Here is a 26,506-nt window from a genome sequence, read left to right on the forward strand (position 1 = left end):
CGGAGCGTGCCTGGCGCTGGGGCAGCGGCCGCCTCTCCCTTCCCTTCCCTTCCCTTCCCCGCCCGCCAAGGCGCCTCCCGCCCGGCCGCAGCCCCGGCCCCGGCCCTGCGCACAGCGGCGGACTCACCGGGCAGCGCGCACGGGGAGCCATGGCGCGGTCCCGCGGCGATGTCCTCTTCCTCCTCCTCTTCCTCTGCAGCTCCGCGGCGGCCGGGTACGTGGGGCTGGGGCGGGCGAGGGCACGGGGCACCTCTTCTTCCTTCCCTCCCGGCCGGCACGGGGGCTGCGCGGGCAGCGCTTCCCGGCGCTCCCGGGTCCCGGGAGCGGGCAGAGCGGCGCTGCCCGCGCCCCGTCCTGCGCACCCGGGGGCCAGCATCACCTCCAGCCTCCGCAGCGGAGAGCGGCAGAAGAGCTTGGCAACGTGTATCGTATGTCTTTAAGTGTACGCGGTTACTTTTTGTGAGAGTGTGTCTCACCCCCTGCCCTTTCTCCGTTTGGGCTTTCCAGACCTACGTTCCTTGTGGCAGCTCCCTGGAACATCAGGCCTGGAGCAAACTTGACTGTTGGGGTAGCTCTGCTGCCGGATAGCCCAGCACGGGTCGCCGTAAAGGGAGAAGTGATCAGAGATAACGAGACCATCTTGAGCAGGGAAATGGTCTTTGAGAAAGGTAAGAAAAAGAATGGACTTGGTTTGGAAGTATTTCTGTCTGCCTTCTCACAGGAATATTTTAATCCTCCCAAAATATCCCAGCTTCTAAGTGGTACTAAAATAGGAAATTAATTTTACCAAGTAGGAGTCGCTATGGGAAAATAGTCTTGTACGCTGCTGGCTCTGTTTGGAGTTGGGCATCTGAGGTGGATATGAGTGATTGCATGGGTGTGTTAACTGTTGTAAACTCCTAAAATAATCAAATAGCAAAGTGTGATGGATGTGGGATTTCTGAGGAACCAGGAAGCACTCTGGTTCATGTAGTGGGGCCACTAGAAGTAGTAGAAAAGTTGCTTACTGGTAGCTTGTTAAAGTGCAAAGTGGAAACGTGTGGGAGAACGGAAGGGGTGGAATAAACAAGGTAATGCAGCAACTGAAGCTGCTTCTTCATGAAAGTAATGACCTGAGGACCATAGGAAAGTGAAGATGACTGTGTCAGACACTTGGAAGCTCTGTGCATTTGAAGAAACAAAAATTTTTAAGGATCAGGAACTGAATTGTGGAGAGTTTGGGGATGGAAGATAAGTAAATGTGAGAAGAGACTGATTTAATCTATGCCACCAGGCAGGGGTAGTGGATGTGGTGGGAGCTCTGAAAAGCTGAGATGTCCTGGCCAATGTTACTTTTTAGAAAGGTCACCTGGCAACAGAAGTATAGAGATATCCTACCTGGGATTTGTCCTCATGAGAAAGAGAATATTTTTTTATGGATAGTTCAGCTTTCATACTGCTTTTACTTTGAGGTGATATAAACAACATCTAAACTCTAGCTTTTTATTTGTTAGAAGTAGAGAGTCTGAGGGCAGTGTGAGGTACTGAAAAATCTACCCTGCTATAATGCTCTTTCTCTGTGCTTGTGTAATTCTTCTGTTAATGTCTTACAATTAATGTAGATGCCTTAATGGGAAGCATCGCACCTTCATTTCAAAGCCTTCACAGCCTGCAGAGAAGATTGAGGCTCTGAGTGTGATGGGGAGTGCATTTGAACTCAGATGAAAAAAATTTGATATAGAACCAAAATAAACCTAAACCAGTCAGCTTTTGTTGTTTCATTTTTAAATCCAAAGTTTTAAAAAGAAAATAAATTGTCTTCTACTTCTTTTTCCCTCTAACTATACTGGCTTTTATTTCCTGCTTCTGTTCTGCTTTAACATAGAGTTCAGTGAGCCTTGCATGAGTTTCAACCCGTCTGTTTTTGTCCTTCTCACCATTAAAAGCCAGACAAGTAACTGGTAATTCCAAGCTTGTAAAAATATGTGGCTCTCTCTGTCTTCTGAGCACACAGAATAATGCTTGACACTGGGAGCTGCTGAAGTCAGAGTCACTGGGGGCTTATCAGGAACAGGTGGCTACAGTGAGGAGAAAGGACAAATGCTGTACTGAATTACTAACGTCTAATATTTTCCAGTCTTTTAAATATATCTTTAAATTTTCTATGCTTTTTTTACCTGATAAGTGAAACAAACAAACAAAAAAACCAACAAAAAAAGATGCTGAGCATACTGTTTATTTCCTCTTGTAAAGTTCTTAACATTTAGTATGTGGCCATCAATTTTTTTCTAGTCAGATTATACAAAATATTAGTAATTTGTTTCCGTGAACAAATATGTAAGCAAAACTGTTAAGGGCCAGAAGTAAGGGAACTGTCCTGTAAAAGAGGATGTGGTCTTGAAGACATGCATCCAAAGATGATGCAGGTGTAGATCAGTTCTGACTCAGAGAGAAAGCAAGTTGTCAGAGAGAAGCAAATGCAGCTTGTCAGAATAAGAACATAAATCTTTAAAATTTTCGTTGAAGAACACAACAATCTTAAGATAAAATATGAAGTGGTATTGTTGTAGCTGATCTTTGTCTGTGACTGAAGGAAGACTGGAGGTTTTATCAAACCAGCTGTTGCAGCTAAAGGAAAAAACCCAAGCATATCTCCAGGCAGAAAAAATCGTCTTTAAATTACATAATTGCTGCATATATTAGTGCTCAGAGAATGTTGGTTTATCTGTCACTGAATACCTACCTTGGTTAGACTGCTCATTCAGTGGCACTGTTGCCTAAGCTGGCTCAATTATGCTCTGTAGTTTTCCTTGCATGGTGACAGCAAAAGCAGGGGATTAACTGCTCTGAGAAACTGATCTGACTGAAAAATAAAGTTTTTATTTTGTTTGAATGTTTTTTTAGGCAGACAGATCCCCTGGTTAATGTGCAAATGTTTGTGCTGGTGGAACTGAGTTGGAAATGGGTGCTGGAGACATAGGACAGTCTGAAGACACAGTTTTTATTAGGGATGTTTAATCTGACAGGCCAAGTTCATTCAAGTACCTCAGTGTAAGTGCTATTACATACCTGTCTGTCAAATGCTTCTGCAATTGCCTTAAATTAAGGTTTTAACCTGGTTCTCTAGGAGGCACTCAATATGATACATATAGTGGTCTAAGCTTCTGAGTTAGCTCCATGAGAGGACCTTATTGTATTAGAGGCATGGGATTTTTTAATTTCTATAATATAATTCTTGCTTTGAATAAGAAATAGACTGTTTGCCCTCTGATGGTTGATGAAACATTTATTATTCTAATATTACTGGTAGTGGAATTTCAATGTCTCAGTGATTCTTGGGCAACTGTCTGTTAGAGAAACACTTCAGCACTGGAGGTTGGTTCCCATCATTATTGTGCATTTTATATAACTAAGGGAAAATAAATATTAATAAGTGGCTAGTGGGTATTTGGAGTGAAGGAGAAAGTGCGCATGCACATGGATTTAAAGATACTTTGAGCTTGTCACAATATTCCAGAATCTAAATGTACTGTATAGGAAGGGAGATTATTTAGGACCAATATTTTGGTGCAGAAATTAAGTTAATTGCATTTAATACAGTGGAGAAAAAACCCCAACTGAATGTTTGCAAGGGCGAGGTTGCTGCTACAGGTAAACTTTGTGTGAGCAAGCTCAACCCCAAAAAGATAGAATGCGTCACAAGGACAGAATAGGTTTCCATTGCCTAGAGCAGACGCCAGAAAAACACAAAGCACTGACTAAAGCCATTTTGTGAGCTGTACCAAGCCTTGACACACTTTCTGTGGAGATTAAGTCTCAGAAAGATCCTCACCCTGATTGAAAATGGCTGCAGAAGGTGACAATGGCTTGTGTGCAATTGGAGCTGTTGGGTTTTCTGTGTCAATAGCAAAAAAAGAAATTATGGGAATAACAGACGAACAAGTTAAATTCCCTGCATGAATAACTTGATCTTTAGTGATTGCAGTGAAGGGTGACTCTTGCCATGCATAGTCATGCAGTAATTGATAATAAAGATGTACTATGAATTGGCAGGAGGTGTTTTCTTAGACGGTTTGCTACCCAGACATTGCTCTGTGTGTTAGAGTATGAGAAACCTTACACCTTAATTGTGAGAGGTTCTGAAAAGTATTTTCTGTGTTGGTGCTGGAATGATTTGGAAAGAATAAGAAGCATATAAGTTGGGAAAAAAAATTGGTTTTCAGAAAAGCTTCTGTGTGTAATGAGGTGTCATAATTTGCCCTAGAGCAAGAATATTTTTAATTCTAAAGAGTAAGATTCATTAGTTAAAACTTTTGCTTTATAAGGTACAACGTAATGTATTTAAGGCATGGTGAGTGAGAATTATGTGAAGATACTGGGGAATTTGGTTTACAGTAGCATGCATAGTTTGTAGATGAATTGTACATATTAATTAATTTATGCTGCTTTTCTGTATTTCCAGAGAGGAGTACACTTACTTGTTAACAGAGGTTACTGAGCTAGAGCCTGGTAAATACTCGGCTAGGATTTATGAAGCATGCCAGTTTGTGAGAATGTTTGTCAAGCTCAGACATGTAGTGATCCTCCATAGAGACAATGAAAAATCTCCTTTTACCAGAAGGCATGTTTTACATACTTAATAATATGATTCTGACCATGTCAGTATAAGAACCAATGAGAAACACTAGGAATACTAAGTTGTAAATTAACACCTAAGTGGGAATGAATGGCCTCAACCCCTCAGTCCTTTTTATTAACCTTGAGTTGCCTCTGTACTTTATGTCAGAATAAAATGACTGAGTTATTGGTGACTATAGTGTCTGTGCTGAATATCTGGGGGTAAAAGGTTTTGCTGGCAGTTTAGTGGAACATCTTTCTGCCTAATTTTTTTGTCAATGCCTAAAAAGCCAAACAGTGAGAGAGCAGGAGTTGCCAGCAGTGATTTTGCATGTATAACCTCCATATCCAAAAGTACACGTAGCTGTGCCTTATGAAAAATAAGTTGTTAAATAATCAGCACATGCACATAACGTATGCAAAATCAGAATGAAGTAAAGTTTTTGGGAAGGAGATGTTGGGGCTGGACCCAGAGGTCGCTGATATAGTAGAGAAGAAGGTGCTCTTTTATGGGCTTTTATATAGCTGGAGTAGATAAAACAAACAAACAAACCCAAAACCATAAAGGAACAAAACCCATCAGGTTTCTGTGCCTGTTGTTGAATCCATCCTGCTAACAGACCCATTAAGTTGTTTGCAGAAAAATGGGAGTAGCGATCCTATGCAGTACTTGAGCTTTATTTTATTGTTTGCATGCTGTTTGAGATGGGGGAAGGAGTCCTTCTGTGACTCAAGGCTTATGTGTTTGTACATGAGGTTTTTCTGGTCACCATGTTCTTTGTTGATCTCCAGCCAAGGAGGGTGTGGCAGATTGAGCACTCCAGGCTGTTCCACAGTATATTCAGAAGGGTGGGATAAAACAGAAATGCAGACAGTGGGGCAACTCATACGGACGAGGGAATATTACATGTGCCTGTGTGCAGTTCCCTGTTGCCACTGTAAACTGGAGGGGCTTTGGAGCTTTTAGGAAGGGGAGGAGAGAGAAGAACAAACTAAAGGTTGTGAATTAGGGAAAAAAGAAGTGCTGAAAACAAACACAAACTGGTAGGTAACATGCTATCAGAAACAAGAAGGGAAGCAAAGGGTGAAAATTCCTGGGAGATTCATACTGAAAGGATAAGTGAACATTAACAGAACAGAGAGGTAAGAAATGAAGTAACTAAACATGATCTAAACTGGCCAAAAAACAGAAAGAAGGAAAACTATATACAGAATCTGCAAATGAGATCAGATTACAAAGGAACTTAAAGAAGTAGCATGGGTAATGAAGAACAAAACTGGTAAGGCCAAACCATTAGTAGGAAAGAATGTGAAGGATAGTAAGGCAGGGTTTTTAAATAACATTGGTAGCAAGAAATCTAGCAAAGGATGTGGCTTGCTGTGGATAGATAAAATGTAGGAGAATAGAGATGGTGAAGGTAATCTCACCCCTAAGGAGTTACAGCTGTGCCAATTATCAAGCATTAAGAACAAGCCTGCCCTTAATGGGCCACAGCTGGTTCCAATTAAGAGGGGTATTGTAAAAGAGCAGGTTGGCTGGTTGAGAGGTGAGATGGAGTTTGTTGGCTGTGCAGAGGAGGAGGAGGAGAAGAAGGAGTCAGTGCTGTGAGGAGCTGCTCGTGAAAATCTCCAAGAAGGTATGAAAGCTTTGCAACAAGATGGCAACAATTGGTGACCCTGACGTGATCAAGGACCTAGGATGGTGCTGGGTTCCCCCTGAATGGCAGTGTGTGCAGCAGGACACAAGCTGCGTGATAGAAGTGGCAAATGGCATGGCCACAGCAGCAGGGGGTGCCTCAGCAATAGCATGGCCCCTGAGGAGTACAGGAGAAGGTTTGCTAAATCACTGCTACACGAGCACTGGAACAACAGCAACATGGAGCTCTGAGAGGCAGAGTCATAGGTGCACAGACAACATGTAAGAGAAGCCTTCAAAAATTGTATAGTGGCTATCTCCACAGTAACCCAACATGATTGGGAGTGGGCTGCAGGGCGAGGTGCAGCCTAAGATGGAGCCCAGTGTAGCAATGAGAGCAGCAGGTTAAGCTGTGTGGTCTAGACCTGACAGATTTCGACACCTGAGGTACAGGTGAGCTGCTGGGGACACAATGAGAAATAATATATTGAGTGCTGAACAGATTTTTTTTTTTTAAATTTCTTGCCACGTATATCAAACAAACTGTGAAATATAGTGTCAAAAAGGGGACAAGGTAGCTGCAGATTTGGCTGCCACCTAGAAATCACTTTATACAACTTTAAAAGAAAACAGAGCAAGACAAGAGAGGATTGCAGTGATCAACTAATACAACAAAATGTGTAGAAGGAAGAAGAGAATTATTAAAACAGCAGTGGGGACTGGGGAAAGAGTAACTGTATTATTTAGTATGGTGTATTTGTTTGCTGATGAAACATGTGCATTTTGTTTGTGAATTGCAACTATGAATCTTTGATTAAGCATAAGTTTAAAAGTTTATATTCCATAAGCATAAGTACACTTGACAGATGCTGAATCAATGTTGTTCAAAGTTCTATAGCTGTTGATTTGTTGTTGCCTTCATATATAGCCTTTAACTTATTCTTGTGAGTTACCTTATAAAGTTGTACAGCTGTGGATATTGTCAATATTCTAGAGATACTGTAACTTTGTAATTAAAAGAAAAAGGGGGAATTGTGGATAGATAAAATGTAGGAGAATAGAGATGGTGAAGGTAATCTCACCCCTAAGGAGTTACAGCTGTGCCAATTATCAAGCATTAAGAACAAGCCTGCCCTTAATAGGCCACAGCTGGATCCAATTAAGAGGGGTATTGTAAAAGAGCAGGTTGGCTGGTTGAGAGGTGAGATGGAGTTTGTTGGCTGTGCAGAGGAGGAGGAGAAGAAGGAGTCAGTGCTGTGAGGAGCTGTCCCTGAGAAATCTCCAAGAAGGTATGAAAGCTTTGCAACAAGATGGCAACAGCTTGCTACTCTGATGAGAAGGGTTGCTTCTTCTGTGGCTTGCTGCTCTGATGATTAACGATGGTGAGAGGCAGTAAGTGTTTAGTTTTCACTAAGAAGATCAACTAACTGTCATGGAAAAGGCTTAAGAAGTAAGATTACAAAAGGGGAGGAACAGTTTAAAGAGCATTTTGATCAAGTGTTTAGGCTTGACAAAATTGCCCATAGAATATTTAAGGAATTGACTGAAATAATTTAAAATCTGCTAGTGAAGTTCTGAGAGCGTAAGCGAACAGAGGGGTTCTGGAAGATTGAAAACCTGCAAAGAAAATGTGTTGCACCATGGGTTGGCAAGGGTTGTAGGTGGAGAAGAAGCAGGATTTTGTCATATTTTGATTTTACTAAGGCTTTTGATAGTCTGGCATGGCACTTTGACAAGCCAGCTGGGGAAGCAGGGACGGCATGAAATTCTTATTTAATGTGTTTTTACCTGGATGAAAAATAGTGTTCATCAAGTAAGTCTAAGTGGTTCACTCTCAAACTGGAAATGAGTTGCCCAGAAACTGTAGTGTTCAGTATGATTGACATGAATGAAAAAGGGAGAATGTTTATTAGATTAGTGAAGGGGTGGTAAGGACACTGGGAGAATGTGTTGAAAATCTAATCCTTTTTTGCAATACCAGAAATGATTGGGGAAAACCTGGAGTGTGATTCACTAGAACTAGTGCGTAGTTCTGCTTTTGTTGATGAATAAAAGAACTTGTGTTTATTGGATGGGGAACAAGATGATGCAGTCCTGCAGGAAAAGTGGCATGTGTATAGGGGTGGGGGTAATGATTTAAAGGTAACAGAAAGTGAAGTCTTGTAAGTAATACTGTGATGCTCAAAAAAGAAAGTAAACATTGTGCTCAGAAGTACACTCGGAAGTAAACTACATACATGTTCTGTAAGTTATGAGAAAGTATTCCAGTAATCTTCACAGCCTAATTGGGCATGCTGGGGAATGCTGTGCTTGATTTTTGGTGCTCATCATGGAGCCTGTGAACCAACTGGAGAAATGCCAGGGAGAGCAGACGGAAGGATCTGAGATCTCTCAGGAGACGAGTTCAAACCTGACAGAGGAAGATGGGCCTTCATAAGAGATGAAAATAAATTGTGGAACTCCATGTCCCAGTTGTTGTGGATGGAAGACATGACTGCACATATTTACAAGACAGAAGTCCACTGAGGATTGGCCCAGTATAAAGACACACAGATTGCACAGGCTGGGAAGAGTATCCAAGGAAGGGTCACTGTGTACCTGTTTGCTTTTGATGCTGTTCAGATGTCTTCTTTGATCGTCGCTGCATGTGGGATCTTGGGCCAGACAGACTTGGGTTTGACCCTGGGAATCTCTTCTACATTCTGAAAAGTGTCTGAGGAGAGATAGGAGGAAGTGGTGTGACATATCAGGAAAAGTGTGCTATACACCTGCTATGTACTATGAGGTACATGAAAAGTAGCTTTAAAGAGTAAAAGGGTGGGAGCTAACAGTAGATAGGTCTAAGGTGATGTCCTTAATGGTGTCTAGTTAGAACGAGATCCAAGCTGAAGCACTGAGTTAGAGAAATACTTTCAGAGGCAGCAAACAGTTGGGAAATTCACGAGTTTTGAGTCATACAGAGGTAACTTTTCTTTTCATGAGACCCTTATGACTCAGCACTGGCAGTGTTGCCGGTTTCCATGCTGTATTATCCATGACTACCTGTTTGTGAATGCACAGTTGAGATCCTGTCAGCAGAGACTGAATAGCAAGTGTCAAGAGATGATGCTGGTTCACCTACATTCACTGCAGTCCAAATGAGTGTGTGCATAGAAAACATGGTTACAGTGACAGACCACTTCTTCAGCTTCCTGGAGGTATACTTTGAGGTCTGTGTTCTTATTTTGTATGGTTTGGGATTTATATTGCCTTCATTTACTGATGGAGAAAGTCTCTGGTACTGTTTTTATATATTCAAATAATTTTATTGCCTCAGAAAAATTATGTGGCTTTGTTATCACAAACTTTAAATGTGTTCCAGAAAATGGAAGAAAACCAATATGAGAACAAACCTTCTTTTACTCCCTTTAAGCACAAATTTCAATAGATTCTGAATGCATTATTTGCAGTGAATGAGTTTGAGTAGTGACTTGACTTTGAGATTTTGCTCCAGTTACAGCAATTGGTGTGATGAGGGTGGTGTTAATACTGCCAAATGTCTGGCATGTACAGGCTTAGCCATATTTTGTCCTAATGTGATTTTCCTATATTTGAACTTGGAATAAAAACTGCAGCTGCTTTTAATTGCCTTTGTTGTGTCTGTGTTTATTTCATGGACATCAGAATGGATAATAATGGTGGCCAATAGTGCCTTGAAAGCAGCGTGTGGAGATGTCTGTGTTTGTGTATTTGTACATAGTCACTGAGGCGATGAAGTGTATTTCACATTTAATTGTGTAGAAGGTTTAGTCTGAGATTATTCTGAACTGTTTGTATAGTTTCGCAGACTGGATCTGATGTCAAGAAAGTTTCCTGTGTAGTATTCAAAAATTGCCTTCCTAACAGCTGTAAATTTATAATTCATGGCAGTAGACTCACTATGGTATGGTAGGCAGTGGTAATGTCATACGCATGACAAGAAGTCCATGGATGGCTCTTAGGTTTGTCTCGGGAGAAAGTTGAAAAGAGGCTGTACTTGAGTTTAAGCAGTGGTAGTGCCTGGATAGCTCTCAAAAGGTCTCTGATTAAAAAGATTATATGAAGCTGTTGAGTTTTCCTACCCAGCATGCAGTGTTTTAGAAAACACTCTCTGGTTTATCTAAGTATTGTGTTCTTGGAACTGGCCAGTCTCTGACTATCAGCTGAAAGTGGTAATAATAGTATAATCCATGGGGCTGGTTGGTTGACTTTAGAAGACTGAGTGAAGAATTAAATGTCTGAATTACACTTTAAGTCTAAAAAGGCCCAGTCATCAGGAAAACATGCTACTTGCTTGAGGAAAGGATCATGGATGTGGCAGGGCAAGGGAAGAGGTGCCCAGCCACCCCCAGTATCTGTTGGTCTGAGAGGGTGGGAGATGGTAGTGTTCCTCAAGGGTAGATCTGACAATGCTGACAAAGGAAGAATGGCTGAATCACTAAAAGTGACAAGCAGCCGAGTACCATGACTCCTTTGCCATGTAAGGTCGAAAGACACAGAGAATGCTGTGGTCAGGGGACAGAGGAGAGGAAAGGACAGTGCCTGTTCATACCTTCTAGTAAATCTGCATCTCTTGTGTCCTGGCCAAGAGTGTTTCTGGATGTGCTATGGTTGGGTTTCTTCCACTCTTCTGATCATGGAGATGGGGGAAAAACTTTTGTATTTAGGTGATGAAGGGTGTTTATCTAGTTGTCAGGAAAATATCCCTAAGCTTCTCATTGCAGACTGAATCTAGAATTTGCTAGTAACTGCAGAGTTTGGTAAAACATAGCTTTAATCACAAAAACATCTGTGCATTCTGCCTTTCTTCTGTCCTCTGGGGCTGTGGTGCCCTGTCTCTTGACCAGATTCTTAGGTAACAAACTTTGGTCCAGTTTAGATCATTCCTCCTGTCTCCTTACATCTTTCTCCATAGGCAGCACTGCTACCTTGCCCCTCTCTCTCCCTTTGTAATTTCTGAGTGCTTTTAGCCTTTCAAAAACAACTGCAAAGGATAAGGGGAGGAGGGTAGGAAGTGGCTGTGGAGAGGAGTGTACGTAGTGCTGGCAGACAGGGTTTAGGAGGCATTTTGGAGCAAGTTATACCCCTTTGCTAGAGGCCTGTTGGCCTCATTTGGCTTTGGATGTCAGCCCGAGTGCTGACGTCCCCTGGCAGTCCCTGTTGTGTGCTTGAGTGCTGTATTGCCCCTCCTTCTGTCATCTGTGCCAAACTGAGCCATAACTTTACAGCAGTGGCTTAAGCTCTGTATTTTGGGCTATTGTGTAAATAATCAGTACTAATTTGGGTGTTAGCTTTAGCATGATAGATGAGGAGTATAACATATTTAAAGCAAACTGTGAACTCAACAGATTTGTAGGTCTTCTTTGAAGAATAAGTTGTTTTCACTTCCTGGACAGCTTAGGCCTTCGTATTACTGCTTTTTTTGGTGTGTGTGTGTGTGGTTTTTTTTTAATATTTTTAAAACACAAAAATAGTATATATTTTGGACAAGAATAAAAATCTGGAAGGACATTTAAGAACACTAATTTTTATTTATATGATGAGAGTTTTTGAAATTTATTCAGCAGTAGAAAATAACTGCAAAGAAAATGTTTTTCTGTAATGTTTATCCGTTTCCTATGCATGAATGTATGAGCACAGCTGTCAGAGGAAAGATGTGGCATAATTTCAGTAAATCAATCTGAAGTAATTCCAGTTATATTTTTCTGTTCTCACATATTATGAAGAAGGATTGAGGACATAGGTAGAAAAGTTTAAGTGAGAAAAACTGTTTGTAGCAATAGCTGCTACATGAGCTAGAATATACAGTCAGTGCTGAATGTATGTAAATAAGAGACTGAAGTGCTGCTTTACTGATATATTGGCAGAAGCTCTACTTCACTGTGCCAAGCCATACAGTAATTTTTCTAGAACCTCTGTCCTTTTTTAGGGGTGGAAGCTAAAACATTTATGACTAGTTCTAGTAGTGTCATCTCAAGAAGGGGAAGCATAAGTTTCTGGGTCAGGCCTATGCAGTGGGAAGAATTTAAGATGCCATTGTTCATGCTGTTCTCCATAAATCTAAAAAAAAAAATAATGTGTTTATGTAGAATTTTTAATATTTGCTTTTAATATTATTATTGATAATAATACTATTGCGCTGACAAAAAATGGCAGGGTGGAAAAATAATGTACTGCTGACATGTCACTCCCACACTTTGATTCCTCATCTACTGGGCATTCCTAAATGCCAGGGATTCTGAGCAAAATGGGCAGGACAGTGTGGCATTTGTTTCCATTGTATTTCTGTGTATTTTCTCAGTGCAGTAGTTATTGAATGAATACAGTATAAGTCTCAGGAAGTCTGTGAAAGAAATGGTTTTGCAAATGACAAGGAGAGAGATTTTATTCTTGAAGGCTCATGTGACTTCTGTTGGGATTTTTGGTAGTTTGTTTTTTAAACTTTCTTCAATATTAGTCTGTAACAGTCCACTCAATTTTTCGTGTCTCCCCCTAAAACAAAGTCATGATTCCCAGCTGGAAGTACTCCCTAACTGATCTCTTGTGGTAGCAGGGACATGTGCTCTTGCCTGGTTGTTCCTTGCTATGTCCCACTCCAGTTGTGCTGGTGGCTTCTGCTGTGGAGAGCAGATGGAATGAGTCAGGAGGAAGTGTTTTGTGGTTTGCAGTGCTTGGTGTTGGTGGCTTAGCTGTTCCAGGCTCCTTTCTAAACTTGCTTCTTCTGCCTGGAGTTAGCTACCTGTATTTTATTTCCAGAGAAAGAAACCAGTCTCCTTCCAGTGTTGAAGGAGACAGAAGACTGTTGCCCTTTCTGGCGATAGTAGATGCCAGACTTGATTGATCTTGAGGGCGTGCTACATGCTGCATGTGGGTAAAAGTCAGCAACACAATAGGAGGGCTTGCAGCAGAGCAGTGATATGTGCTAGCTGTTAGACCATGGTTAATTCCTTATAAACCTGAAATTGCAGTATGATTAAATATAACTTTAATTCATCAAGTGAACAGAAAAAATTGTGAATTTCCGCTCTTCTGCATTGGCATCAAGGAAATGTTTTACCTATGCTCTTGCTTGAGCATGTCCAAAGTTATCCCTAGGAATAGTTGAGCAGAGCTCCAGGGATTTGACTGCAGCTTGATAGTCTCTGAGAACATGGGAAAATCTTGCATGACAGGAGAATCCACTGCAATGCTAAAGAATTTCAGATCTGCCCAGGCTGCTCAATTCGTAGCAAAATAATTATATAGTGACATAAATTGGAAGATTACCTCATGCCCTGGAGCCTCTTTTATGATTCTCACTGGCTGGGAATTAGTGCTCTGGGCTTTATTATGGGGAGGCTGTGGCTCCCTAGCACTGCCTCTGAAGGTAAATCCTGAGTTGCACAAATGCAACTGTGATATAAATCTCCCTCCTCCCCAAGTCTTTCCCCATCTGCATTATATTTTTACCTAGCTCAGACCTGATGTTACATCTCCCAGGCTTGGGAACAGGAAAGAAACCCTGCCATAAGATTTCTGGCTTTTTGCATGCCAGTTGTTCTCAAAACAGGCGGAGGCAAGCAGGCACTACCCCAATGAGAAAGCTTTGAAGTGCCTGCCCTGCTAAGGTTGCTTTGCAGGCTGGTGGATGCTGCACAGGACTGCCACAGCGGTTCCCTTTGGCACTCTGTCCTTGCGGTGGGTGGGTACCAGTGTGTTTGCACTGAAGGGGTAAAGATGGAAATAGAAACCCCGTGGTGTGGGCTGTGGTGCAAATATCAGATTTGTGTCTCCCAGGGTAAAGTCACTCCTGTAGCCATTGCTGTAATTAGCTGTGTGGATTAGGTTAAAGCTAGCATAGCGGAACAATCCTGTGCATATCCACTCAGACACACGTAGTAAATGGTTTCTATTCCTTGTTGGTAACCAATTATCAGCAGTGACAAAGATTTTTTTTTCCTTTGGTGCTATGGGTTGTGGTTACCCCAGCTTTAGCACAGCCTTATTTCAGAGAGGGAAAGAAACAAGAGAAGGGTTAGGGTTTTAGTGTATAACTGAGAGAAATTTCAGGAGGTAACTTTGTACCATCTCTGTTGCTATTTACAATGCATCTTCCTCCCTTTACAGTGGAATATAATGCCCTAAGAAAAATGCTTTCTACTTAGCAGTAACTCACTCTGTCCTGAGGAAGACAAAGTTTCCTTTAGCTGCAATTGTATCTCTTAGTGCAATTGTTTGAGCATGGGGTTGTTTGGGTAGCTGTTGGGAATAAATGTATCAGTGCATCTAGAGGTGTTTACATTGCCTGTGGATCAGGTACTCTGCAAGACTTTGTAATGCATATCCTGTGTGCCAAGTGTGAGGGCTCCCTGCCACTGTGAATTGGGGCAGTTTGTCCTCTACACTGGCTGCTGAGAAAAGTATTTTGCCAGACAGTGGTGTGTGGAAAACCTCAAAGGCCAATGAGGTTGCTCAGAGTTAATGACTGCATGAGATGCTTCTCAAGTGGAGAGAGAGATGATATAAAAAAAAAAATAGGTTTAACAGCAACATAAACATGTTGTGGAAAGAACTGTGTTCCTTAGGCCCAGTACTGCCCATGCCTGTTAAGGTTTTGAGTACCAGAATGAAGTACTGCAGTGTGCTACCCACAGGCTTAATTTGTGGGATGTGAGTCATTTGGTTTCACCCAGTTTATAATTGGGATAGATGGTACATAGCATTTTCCCTTTAGTGCTCTGGAAGCAGTCAGGACAACCTGTATGCAGTTCATTGAGATTCCTTCTGTTTTGCCATTGTCAAAGGAAAGAATTTGTGGACTTCTAAAACTAACATTTATTGAAGTTCAGAGGTTGAGTGATTGCTTTATCTTGGAAGTAATGCCTTTAGGTCTAGGATCAAGCAGGACATTAATAAATAAATAAATAGATTTTTTTTTCCTTACTCTGTGAAACAGTTGAGTAAAATTTTGATAGGTATAAACCTGTGGCTTTTTAGGAGATACAAAAAGGTCTAACTGAATAGAATCAGCAGAAGCAAATACAAATCAGCTGTGTGCCTTGGCAGCCAAGAGGGGGAACCACATACTTGAGGGTGCATCAAGCACAGCATCACCAGCCAGTCAAGAGAGGTGATTATCCCATGGCATTCAGCCTTGGTGCTGCCTCACCTTGAGTACTCTGTGCCCTTCTGGGACCCCCAGCTTTAGAAGGTCCTTCAGTGCATCTAGAGGAGGGCAGCAAAACTGGCAACAGGGCTCAAAGGCATGTCCTGTGAGGAGCAGCTGAAGGCTTTGGTTTCTCTAGTCTGGCTGAGGGGCACTCCCATTGCCATCTACAGCTTTCTGAGGAGGCCAAGTGGAGACAGAGGTGGGACCTCTTCTGCCTGGTATCCAGTGGTACGAGGTGTGGGAGCTGCAGCAGCGGCACTTCAGACTGGACATTAGGAAGCATTTCTTTACTGCGAGGGTGGTCCACCACTGGAACAGGTTTCCTAGAGATGTAATTGATGTCTGAAACCTGTCAGTGTTTAAGAGGATTTTGGACAATGCGGTTAATAACATGCTTTAACTTTTGGTGAGCCCTGAAGTCATCAAATTGCTTCCAGCTGGAATGTTCTGTTCTATTTTGTTCTGTCCTGTTCTATAATTCATGATGTAATTAAGGTAAGAGCTGTGACACTAATGGTTTCATGATATAATGATATCCAGGAGTTTAACAGGATATTTATTTGGATTCTAAAAATATTTGAAGCCACATTATTTGAAATAGTTAAAGCAACAAGCTATATTAACCCAAATATATTGACATGTTAGTTACTTTTTCCCATGGTGACATAATTCTGTGAGGTTAATTCTGGGTTCTCCTTTCCTTAAGAGTGATAAATCCTGTGCATGGTTTCAAAAATTTTAATCTTTATCTGGGCTGCAGAATCAGTGGAAAATAATAACTTGGGTGGTGTAGAGGGTTGAATGGATTGTAAAAGTGTTTCAGTCTCTGTGGATGTAAAGAAAAACATTCAAGCCGAGCACATGGACAGCCCCCGCCAAACAGAGAAGTCATGTTGCTGCCAGTTGATGTTCATACTTTTGCAGCACTGCAAAAGATATCGCACATCTTCCATCAACCATGTAAGGGGAGCAGCACTGCTATTATGTTGATGTTTTGGTAAGTGTGTCGTAGTTAATCTCACAGATTTCTGACTGTGATATTTTTTCCTTTTTGTTCAGGTACCTTTGGGACTCTTGTTCTTCCAGTAGTAAGTATTTTTTTTTTCCTTCCCTCCTTCCTTAGAAAATGTTGACTGCCTTTAACTTACCACCCGTTGGTGTTGATGATATATTTTGTATGTGATCCCAGTTGTTTTCACAGTGCAGATGAGTGTATTTACTGACCAATAAATCAAGGGTTTCTCAGATCAAATGCTCTGCAGCTTGTTAGAAGTAATTACAGGACTTGGGAGCTGGTTTCCAGCATCAACACAAACTATCATAGAACTTGAACACAGAAATTTGATTTGTGGCTTTTTTTACTGGCTGATACCTACATCTGTATTTCAGACACACCATGAAGGCTAATTATAGCCAAAAAATTGTGTAAAGCAACAATAGAGGAATACAAAAATAAAAATATATTTATATACAATCTTTCTAAGGCCTTGGAAATCCATACTCAGTGAATGTACATAAAAAACACCAAAAGGGTGTCTTGAATTGTGTGTTGTGTATGAATCCTGAATTTATGATCCTGGATGTTCATCTTGAAAACCCAATCTAAAGAATTAGGTATTTATATCAGGAAAAAAGTTTTACCAAAATCATCCAGAAGTCTGAGTATGCCATAATCCAGTGGTTTTAAGTTCTGATCTCAAATAAACTGTCTCTGATTAAGTAATCTGGAAGTATTTGATAGATGGATAATCAATGACAATGAGCAACTCAACATTAAGAGCAACTCAGCATTAGTAGGTTGAAATGCATCTGTATGAACTATACATTAGCAAAGGTAGAAAATTCTTTTAATTAAAAAAAAAATAAGTTCCTTAATATAATCTGGCCAGGTCTTAAAATGTTCAAGCACCTAAAACTAGGCAAGGCATTTTCCTCCCTCTCTCACTGCTATCTGAAGAGATTAAAACTGGCTCCTTTTTTAACTGCAAGATTTTCTATTCATTTGTGTAGCCACAGTAGGCTTAGATTTTGTCCAAAGTGTAATTTGCTGGTAGCAGAAGGTGGGTAATGAGTTTCTGGATTCAGCCTCATCTTTTCCAGAGGAAACAGTAGCTGCTTTGTCTGAGGCACTCGTGATGGTGGTTGGTGTAGTCAGAAGTACGTGAGATGGCCTTTTTCTCTCTTGTGTTAGGACTGCCAAAATGGGGATAGCAATACCATTCATTTGGGATGTTTTGACTAAGATAAAATATTTTCACAGCAAGTTCCTACTACTTAGTGTTAAAAGCTCTCCTGCTCATATTTGGGTTGAGAAACAACCCTTTAGAGAAGGAGCTGGTGGGGCTGAGGCAGTCACTACTACTGTAGCAATTGTGGAAATATTGTATTACTGCAGTTTCTGGTGGCATAAATATGTGAAACAGAAGGTGGGTTATGTTGCACCTCAGCTGTCCTAATGCACTGCCATGGCAATGCAAACCTCATTGTCTCTGACCTTTACACCAAGAAAGGCAGTTATGTAACCATGTTTTGGGAAGGAAAGATCTTTTGAAATATAACAAATATAAAAACCTAGGGAGAAACCTATGCTACCTATCATTATTTGTGGTAGTAAAGGGATACAGGAAAATAGATAAAGTCTCTAAATGGCATTTATAGAAGATTTAAATTTTTAAAGAAGAAATTGAAGACAATACTTGCAGCAAAATAATGCTGTAAGAGTAAAATTCACTGCAGTGATGAAACAAAACAAGGTTATTTTCCCCATTTTGATTTTGAATTATTGTAATATGTCCTGGACTTCTTGTAGTGAATCCTATCTGATTTTTAGGGATTACAGCTTCTTTAAGAAATAGTAATATTCATAAATGAATGTTGGAGGTAATAATAAGGTAGTATTTCAGAGATGCAGTAGCTAAGGCTGTTCCTCTTATTTAAGATATTGCAGAATACTTGGCATGGAATTTGGAGGGTGTTGAAATATGTGAATCATATGTTCTTGGCAATGTGTGTACAAAAACCTGCAGCTGGAAAAAATGCAAAATCCTTTTCAGTGTGGAACTTTGCATCTAAAATTTAATTCTGTAAATCCTGATTCTAAAGGGGGATCTCTTCTTCCCATATCATCATAGGCCTGCTTATTGGTGAAAAAGAGCCTTTTTATTTTTCCCCTTGATTTCTTTTTCTGGCTTGTTTCAAAAACAGAAAGTTAATAGAGAGGGATGGAATTGTAGTTGATTCCTCTTTATAGGTAAACACACAGAGAAGGAAATATATTCTCTGCAGATATTTGCATCTACCTCATTTGTCATCCAGTGACACTTTCCCATGTTTGTGAATCCCTGTTGCCTTAGTGTGTGCTATTAAAATGAGCTTTGACAGCAGTACAGCCTTCCTTTATAGCACTTGGTAGGATACTTTTGAAGTGCTGTGCCTGCTGAGTTAACAGCTGTAATTTTCATTACACTGCAAGAGTAGTGCTTCAGTTCCATATGTTATGCTGAAAAATGCAAGCCTGTTTTTACTTGTCTTAACTTCAGAGGTTTTACTCCAGATTTACAGTTTCAACTACAAACAGAAGCATGTGACTCATAAGCTTTTCAGCAGGGCTGCTTGTTGGAATGAGCTGTGTGCAGTGTTAAAGCCCTTCCCCTTCTCCAAAGAGCCATTCTGGTGGTACAGAAGCCAGCATCTGGGCTGGGGTGTCCCTGGGGTCAGTGGTTGTCTGTGAAGGCTCTGCTCAAGTGAAACTCCAGTGTGCTGCAGCATCTCTGCTTTAAGGCTTTCAACCCCTGGGACTGGGATTCCCCCCAGCTAACTTTAGGAAATGAAGTGATGCATCTGAATTATGAGCTCTAGATTTCCTCTGTGCACTGGAAAGGCACAGAGAGAGAAGAAATCTGTGAGTGATTACTCTGACCTTATGTGGTCTAAATTTCCTTGCCAGTGATATGTCTCTTCTGCCAGCACTGAAGGGGTCTTCAATGCCTGTCCAGAAAAAGTTAACCATATAAAATTTATGTTCCTTTATTTCTTAATATTTTTGGAAGAATAATTATTTTACTTTCTAAATGAGTCACAGTACGTGCTGTAATTATTAATTATGAAAGTGAAATGAGACAAAATCAATGATGTTGCTATTGAAAGGCAGTACCTCACCTTATGAAAAAGAAATTCTGTATTTGATTTTTCTATTCCATAGGACATAAAGCTGAAAACTAAAAAAACAAGTGCAAAGTTCTCCTACTGTCCTGTTCATCTTGCTTACACGTACCTTCTTCAGATATTTTATTTTTGGAAAATTCCATAGCAAAATGTGATGAAGAAAAACATTAGCCCATTATATCAAACCAAAGAACTTTCTAAATAGCTTAAAAAAGACAGCACAATCTATGCATGTGTAAGTCTGTGAATTGTATATGAATGCATAGATGCTTATGTTCTTGAAAACCTGATTACTACTTAAAATTACATGGAAATGTGTTGTACTTCTGATAAGACATTTTTCTGGTAATTGTTGAAATAAGACATTAAAGTAATGAATAAAACCCCCTTTCCCTTTTTGAAAATTTACATAAGCTGACAAGGTCAGTTATATATTAGTCCTGTATGTCAAATGTTTTTTAAATTGTAGTGTCTTCAAGAATATTTTGGATACCTAACAGAGTGTCACTATTTCTTTTTAAGCTGCCCCTGAACAGTGCTTCTGGGAATTATGAATTACTGGTGGAGGGCCATGCTGATGGCCGGCACATCTTCTCCAACCGTACCAGCCTGATGTACCTGTCAAAGAGCACCTCCGTGTTCATCCAGACTGATAAATCCATGTATAAACCAGGACAAGATGTGCTCTTCCGTATTGTCACTGTCTATCCTGATCTCAAACCTTACCAAGTGTATCTGAATATATATATCCGAGTAAGTGTCTACAGGAGCACTGTTAGATGTTAGATTGTGTCACATGTTCTAAATTTCTGACAAATACAGATCATATGTATTGCTACCTAACTCTTGCTAGCAAGACCACTCACATTTAACATGCAGCTTGACTTTTCTCCTAGGATCCTCGGAAGAAATTGATTCAGCAGTGGTTGATGGAGGAGGGCGATTTGGGTGTAGTTTCCAAAAAATTTCAGTTATCAATGAACCCTCCACTAGGAGACTGGTCCATAGAGGTGGAAGTGAACGTGAGTATTAACATTGCCAAATCACAGAGAGATTTATTTCTTCTGCTAGATGTGTATAAAATTGTGTTTACGTTGCTGAAACCAGTTATAAACATCGATCATGAGATGAGCAAATCCTTCCCTTGTGTCAAATATTGGGCAAGATACTATGCAAAGATACTATGCAAACCTCACAAGATTTTCAATACACATACATACTTTATTCTAAGGGTCTGTGTTTTGATTCCAGAATAAAAATGGTACTAAAAAAGTGAGGAGTTGTAATATTAATATAAAAGAAAGATCTCATGGAGTAGAGTTTTTTCCTTTTTAAGTGAAATGCCCCTACGTTTATTTTGCAAGCAAATACACAGATATTTGTTGTACCACGCTGTGCAGCCAGTCAATGTTTCAAGGGTTGAGGAACCAAGACTATTTACAGATCTTTGCCTAGTTTTAGGTGTGTTTCAGCAACTCAGAGTGACTGATGAGTTACTGAGGAAAAAATAACTTCGTAAAACAGAAAGGATGACTAGTAATACAGGACTATTGCAAAACAAAACTGTGAGTCTGTGTTGCATGTTGCTATTGGTAGTAGCTCTCCCGTGTCACTCCTTCAAGCTGTTACACTCCTCATACACCATGGAACATGTTTCAAAAATAGCTGGAGGTTTAGTTGTTCAAAACTCTGTGTGTCAGGGTTATTCAGCCTTCTTTTTAATACCTATAATTTGGGAACTGCATTTCCTATTTGGCTTGCAGTGGCTGTTCAGAGACATTTAGCAACTATAAACAGGACTGCTTAGTGTTACATAATGGGGGAGATGGTGGGTAGAGAGGAGAAAAACTCACATGATCATGTATTGCTTTGGAGCAACATTTGCCAGTACCAGTTATATCTTTGATAGATTTCTATGGGCTTAGGCATATGAGGGAGGTGCTCAAGTGAATGTCAGGACCGGATTTTTCAAACACTTTGTCATGTGGGTGTGGAGTTGTTGCTGTTGTCTGTGATGGGAAAAATGTATGAAGTTGTTCCTGCACTCCTCCCTGCTCTCTGCCACTCCTTCCCATCCCCTGCCTCTGTGGCCTCAGCCACGCTGAAGCAGCTGTAGTCAGGCTGAGACTCAAAGTGCAGTGGGGAAGCGACCCAAACTGAAAAGCATTTGTTTTTTTCTTGGCCTAGACCAGACCAGTTCACTGATCCAGCTGAGAAGCCATCCCCACTCACAGCTATTTTAGGTGCTCTTCAGCACCTTGGGGAAGTGTGGCTCAGACCTGGAGACAAAGGCTGGTGGCAGTGGTGGGCTCCTTCAACAGCTCACATGCCAAGCAAAAAAGTGTTTGTGAAGTATTGCTTGGGCTTTCTGCAAAGGCTTGAATAATGCTGAAATCAGTAGATAATTGATGAAGGAATTGTGGCTGCTGTTTTCAGGATCTGAATGAGTGCCACTCCCTCCTGAAATAAAACCAAAAAGAAAAAAAATTGTGAAGTTGAAAGAAAAATGACTTGTAAATTCATCTGGGCTAATGAAACAGCTGTGAGACAATTGAAGTGAAACCTTAATAGAGTGTAGTTGATTGTATTCTAAATTTTAGCCATGCTACAGAAGGTTAATGATCTTGGAAAATATATGTCAGAGTGAGAATGTCTCTCAAGTCATGAATAATGCGGAGAAAGTAAACAGAATGTTTTGTTCCTGTCTGTTTCAACATATAGCTAAAGGGCATCAGGTAGAAGAGGTAAAGAGTGATTTCAAAATGACTGAAACATCATGACTGAACTGCAGAGCACAGCACTGGCAGTTATTGTGAATACTGAAAATTTAGATGGGATCAAAAAGGGTCTGGACAAATTCTCAGTACACTCTATTGAGAACTGATAGTTAAAAGGGCCTTAGGTGTCAGCTTAAGACACAGTGTCACTCCTGGCTGCCCTGGTTGATGCAGTTCCCTAGGTGTTCTCTATTCTTGCCTCTATGGAAGATGCATTCTAACAACACAGATTGCTGGAGCAGCTGAATACAAAGGTACCAAACTTGTGTTAAAAGGAGAGCAGGCTAAATTGTTCCTTTTGACATTTAAACTCTTTGAATTGAAAATTAAGATGGGGAGAAAAAGAAGTGTATATTGTACTTAAGGAAAAAAAAAAAGGTTTCAGACCATGGTGTCCAATAAAAATGGCTATTCTTACAGTGCTTATCCTTTGGGAATAGAACAGCAACCCCAAGTCCCACCTAGAAATTTTTAGGTTTACTTTCAGGGTATTTCAGATTCTTCCTGATAAGAGAGGCCACTGAGAACTTAGATTTGTTGCTAAGGAAGGCTTAGTATATGACTGGGATTTTTGACAGATATGTCTTGCTCTCCTTAACTAGTACTGCCAGCTCTGGCTCTACATGACATCCAGCCAGCTTATGGATCTGTTGAGGCTTTAGGAATATTTTCATATGGCAAATCCTGACTGATCTATGTATGACTTAGCTATCCTGATGCCATGACCTGGGCTTTCTCGTTAAATAGCCAGCCTTTCTTTCTCAGTTTCCCTCTTGTCTTTAAAGAATTGTTAACTGATTAAATGACGTTTTCCCTTCTCGTGATTACAGATCAGTTTCTAAGTGTACTGAGTCTTGATTTTTGGAAGTGCTTCCTATGAATTCTGTTTTAAATCAGGTTTTGGCTGCTTGCTGCTGTTGAACATCCTGTAGTATTTTTAATAAAAGTTCAGGTGTTAGCACAGCTGTTCCAGGAAAACTCAAGACAGAGTAATTACGGTCTGGTTTCCAAGTCTCTACCTTGTATTTTGGTTGGATATCTTCTATTTCCTGTTGCTGAAAGACTTCTAGTTGCTGAGTTTTTGTAGCATGCACCTCCAACTAGAAGTTGTTTCTGGTTAAACGACATTTTATAATCTAATTTATGGAAGTTGTTATGGACAAATTTATGATCAGATATTGAAGAGTAGTAATGTTTCAGGTGCAACAAGAGCTTTCCAAAACATTTTTAAGAGTATTACATTTTTTTAAAACTTCAGCTATAAAGCAAACTTTCAGAATCAACTGGGAATGATTATATACTTTCCATGTTGAATTTTTTAGCTTTTGAGGTTTAATATATGTTGCAGTGTAGCCACAGCGAATTCTGTCATGTTTTATGCTAGATCAGTTATGGATTTCACATTTGATGGGTTAAGTTTAATGTTGTATATATAATTGCTTAAAAAATGTGTCACACTTCTTCAAAATCAGACTGTACATAAAGCCTTTGGCATTGCCTAAGTATTCAGTAGTTTGCAAATGTACAACAGATATTCAGTAAAAAATAGTGATGACACTGGTGGGACCCTGACTAATTTCTGGAGATGGCGCTATTGAATTTGAACAGAATTTCATTTTGGTGTTTGTTTCTTGCATGTGAAAACAAAGCATGGAAGTGATCATGAAGTGCTTCTGTTAGTTCTGTCTAGACAAAAATCTGTTTTATTTAGCTGCACAGCCAAGGCAGATGAGTGCTCCTGACAGGGCCTGTGAGACAATGAGGTAGCCCCAGGAGTGCAGCTGGTGCCAGCACTGTGCTTTTCCAAGGCAAAGCCCTGGACCACACCCAGAGTCTTTCCCTGTGCTCTAACAGCAATGCATGTCAATGTAAGAAACAAATAAGAAAATGGACCCAGACCAGATTAATTTCAGGGACTTTCAGTTGCTGAAGAAGAAAAAAAAATCTGTGGGGAATGGTTCCTGTGACCTCACTTTCATTGGATCAGACCCAATGAATTAAAACATGACAGTTCATAACAGCAGAGCAGAATCTAGACTGTAGTTGTTAGGGATTCTTGGATGTCAGGATACACAGCATCTAAGGCTCCCCTGCAGAAAGGCTCATCCTCATCATCTCAGAGCACTTCTATGGATCTCTTTGCCACTGTTCTCTTACTCTGGGCCATTGGCACAGAATGCAGAAGGTGTTCTGCAGTTTAAGAAATGCTGATTTAGAGCAAAATGTTGTTAGTCTGGAAGGGTGAGTGTAGTTAAGAAGCAGGGGAAGGCATGGAAGACAAAACCCGTACTAGAATGAAGCAGCTCTGGAAAAAATGGAGCAGGCATGGTGTTTTCCGATCTTAAAGAAAACCTCTAAACATCTCTCTTGGGTTGTGCATATATAACTGACTAACTGCTTGTCTCAAAAGCTACTGTTGCTGGAAACTGGTTTAACAACTTCCACTTCAGTATATTTGAACAATATGCCAGACAGACAGCCTTGCCCTAATGAACTAAAATGATTGAGTGGTTGAAGTGCTGTTACTTGTCCTACTTCAGACCAGCTTGGCTAAAAAATGTCAGTGGAAAATCTGGCTTGGTATTCACATCATCAAGATGACCAAGTTAGGGTATTTTCCTTTCCCTGAACTATCAAGCACGACTTAATTTCTGTCACAAAGCTTTGTCATTTTAGAGAAGATGCAGGAAGGAGTACTAGTCTCACTTTAATCTGTTTTCTACTACATACACTTATCTTAGATTTTAATTGTACTTTAAAACATTTTTATTTTTACTTCTAAGATAATGGGAAACAATATTTTATATTCAAGGCAGATGGTTTTTAACAGTGCTGTCTGGGGTAACATTTTGTTCAGGGTTTGCTTTATGGCAAATACATTAGATACTTGGTATTGGAAATAAAATCAGTACAGGGAACAAGATATGAGATGAATTCACTGCAGGATATTTCCCTAAAATACATGTTCCTAAGACTACCTGAGAGTAATTTGATTGTGGACTGATTTATGCATGTCCATGCTGTAGCATTTTGCCTTGCAAATATTATGATTTGCACTTGTTAAAATAGCTAAATCTGCATGTATATTTTCAAACCTAGGAATATAAATATGTCAGTTATTTTGGTGATCAATTTTGTGATTCAATTATCACATTAGCAGCAATCTGATTTTTACTTTGATAGGAGTATTTTGCTAGGAGGTACGTAAATAGAGATATGTAAAAGGTTTGGTCTGAGGTGCTTGCAAAGTTGTTGATCAGGTAACAAAAGTTTATAATTGTTTCCATTTTAGGTCCTGGTCCTAGGGTTTTTACTATAGGAGTTCTCAGTTTATCCTCTCTTGCTACAGTCATTCCTATCTGATGCATCTTGATTCCACCTGAAAATTGGTTATCCGTATCCATTTTTCTTTTCCCTCCTGGAGGAAATAAGTGAAAAATTTAGAAAATTAAGAAAATAGAAGAGAACACAAGTAACAGCGCATTATGTAGTTCCTTGATTTCTTTCCTTGATTTTAAGTAACAAATAGCTGAGATACAACACAAGGGTATCTCTGCTGAAGTAAGTATAGCTGTGGACTGTAACAAAACTGCAGCCACCTTTTGAGTAAATGTAGAATCATAAGATTATACAAGGTTTAGAAATAGTCTTGTCCACTAGATAGACTCTATAGGAGCTTCTTGTTTGTACAAGTTAATTTAAGATGTGCTAGCAAAGACGGTGCTGGTATGTCAGTCATGTTTTATTATGATGACTGTGACTACTTGTGCTAGGTAGTTTTATGCTAGCTAGCTCAGGTATTCAATTTTTTTTAATACAGAAACCAAGCATATGTAGGTAAATGTCTGCAGACTGGAAGCTGTATGAGCTGTTCATGATAAATACTCAGAGTCTGCTTCACATGAACTTCTGTGTCCCTCTGTTCTGTAAATATGTACTACTGGTCTCTACAGGAGCTGATAGTGATTGAGCCATGATTTGAAATCACACCATGTCATAAATTGTAGTTTACCTTGAATATGGGTGGGATTTGGCCAAGAAGGTATGTGAAATTTACTAATGTAACCACAACTGTATATGTTTTCTCATATTTTTTTTTTCAATAGGGTCAAGTTCATTATCAAAGATTTAAAGTGATGGAATATGGTAAGTGTTACTTAGTAGTGA

General features: G+C 40.1%; 1 protein-coding gene and 1 long non-coding RNA gene across 3 annotated transcripts in view; both read left to right on the top strand.

The window, feature by feature from the left end:
• CD109 (CD109 molecule) overlaps positions 1 to 26,506 on the top strand; it is an 85,628-nt gene that overhangs the window by 15,916 nt on the left and 43,206 nt on the right. Inside the window, exons 1-6 of one of the 2 annotated variants that reach the window (XM_064412413.1) lie at positions 25 to 214; positions 508 to 668; positions 16,458 to 16,486; positions 20,085 to 20,315; positions 20,459 to 20,584; positions 26,446 to 26,485. In XM_064412413.1, the coding sequence (XP_064268483.1) occupies positions 150 to 214; positions 508 to 668; positions 16,458 to 16,486; positions 20,085 to 20,315; positions 20,459 to 20,584; positions 26,446 to 26,485 (652 nt within the window). In that variant the 5' untranslated portion in view covers positions 25 to 149. Of the gene's footprint in view, positions 1 to 24; positions 215 to 507; positions 669 to 16,457; positions 16,487 to 20,084; positions 20,316 to 20,458; positions 20,585 to 26,445; positions 26,486 to 26,506 lie in introns of those variants that run through there. The other variant, XM_064412414.1, reaches the window with a different exon arrangement.
• LOC135296273 (uncharacterized) overlaps positions 1 to 26,506 on the top strand; it is a 200,414-nt gene that overhangs the window by 15,753 nt on the left and 158,155 nt on the right. The window lies entirely within an intron of this gene.

This window comes from Passer domesticus, chromosome 3 (assembly GCF_036417665.1).
Source record: "Passer domesticus isolate bPasDom1 chromosome 3, bPasDom1.hap1, whole genome shotgun sequence".
Lineage (NCBI taxonomy): Eukaryota > Metazoa > Chordata > Aves > Passeriformes > Passeridae > Passer > Passer domesticus.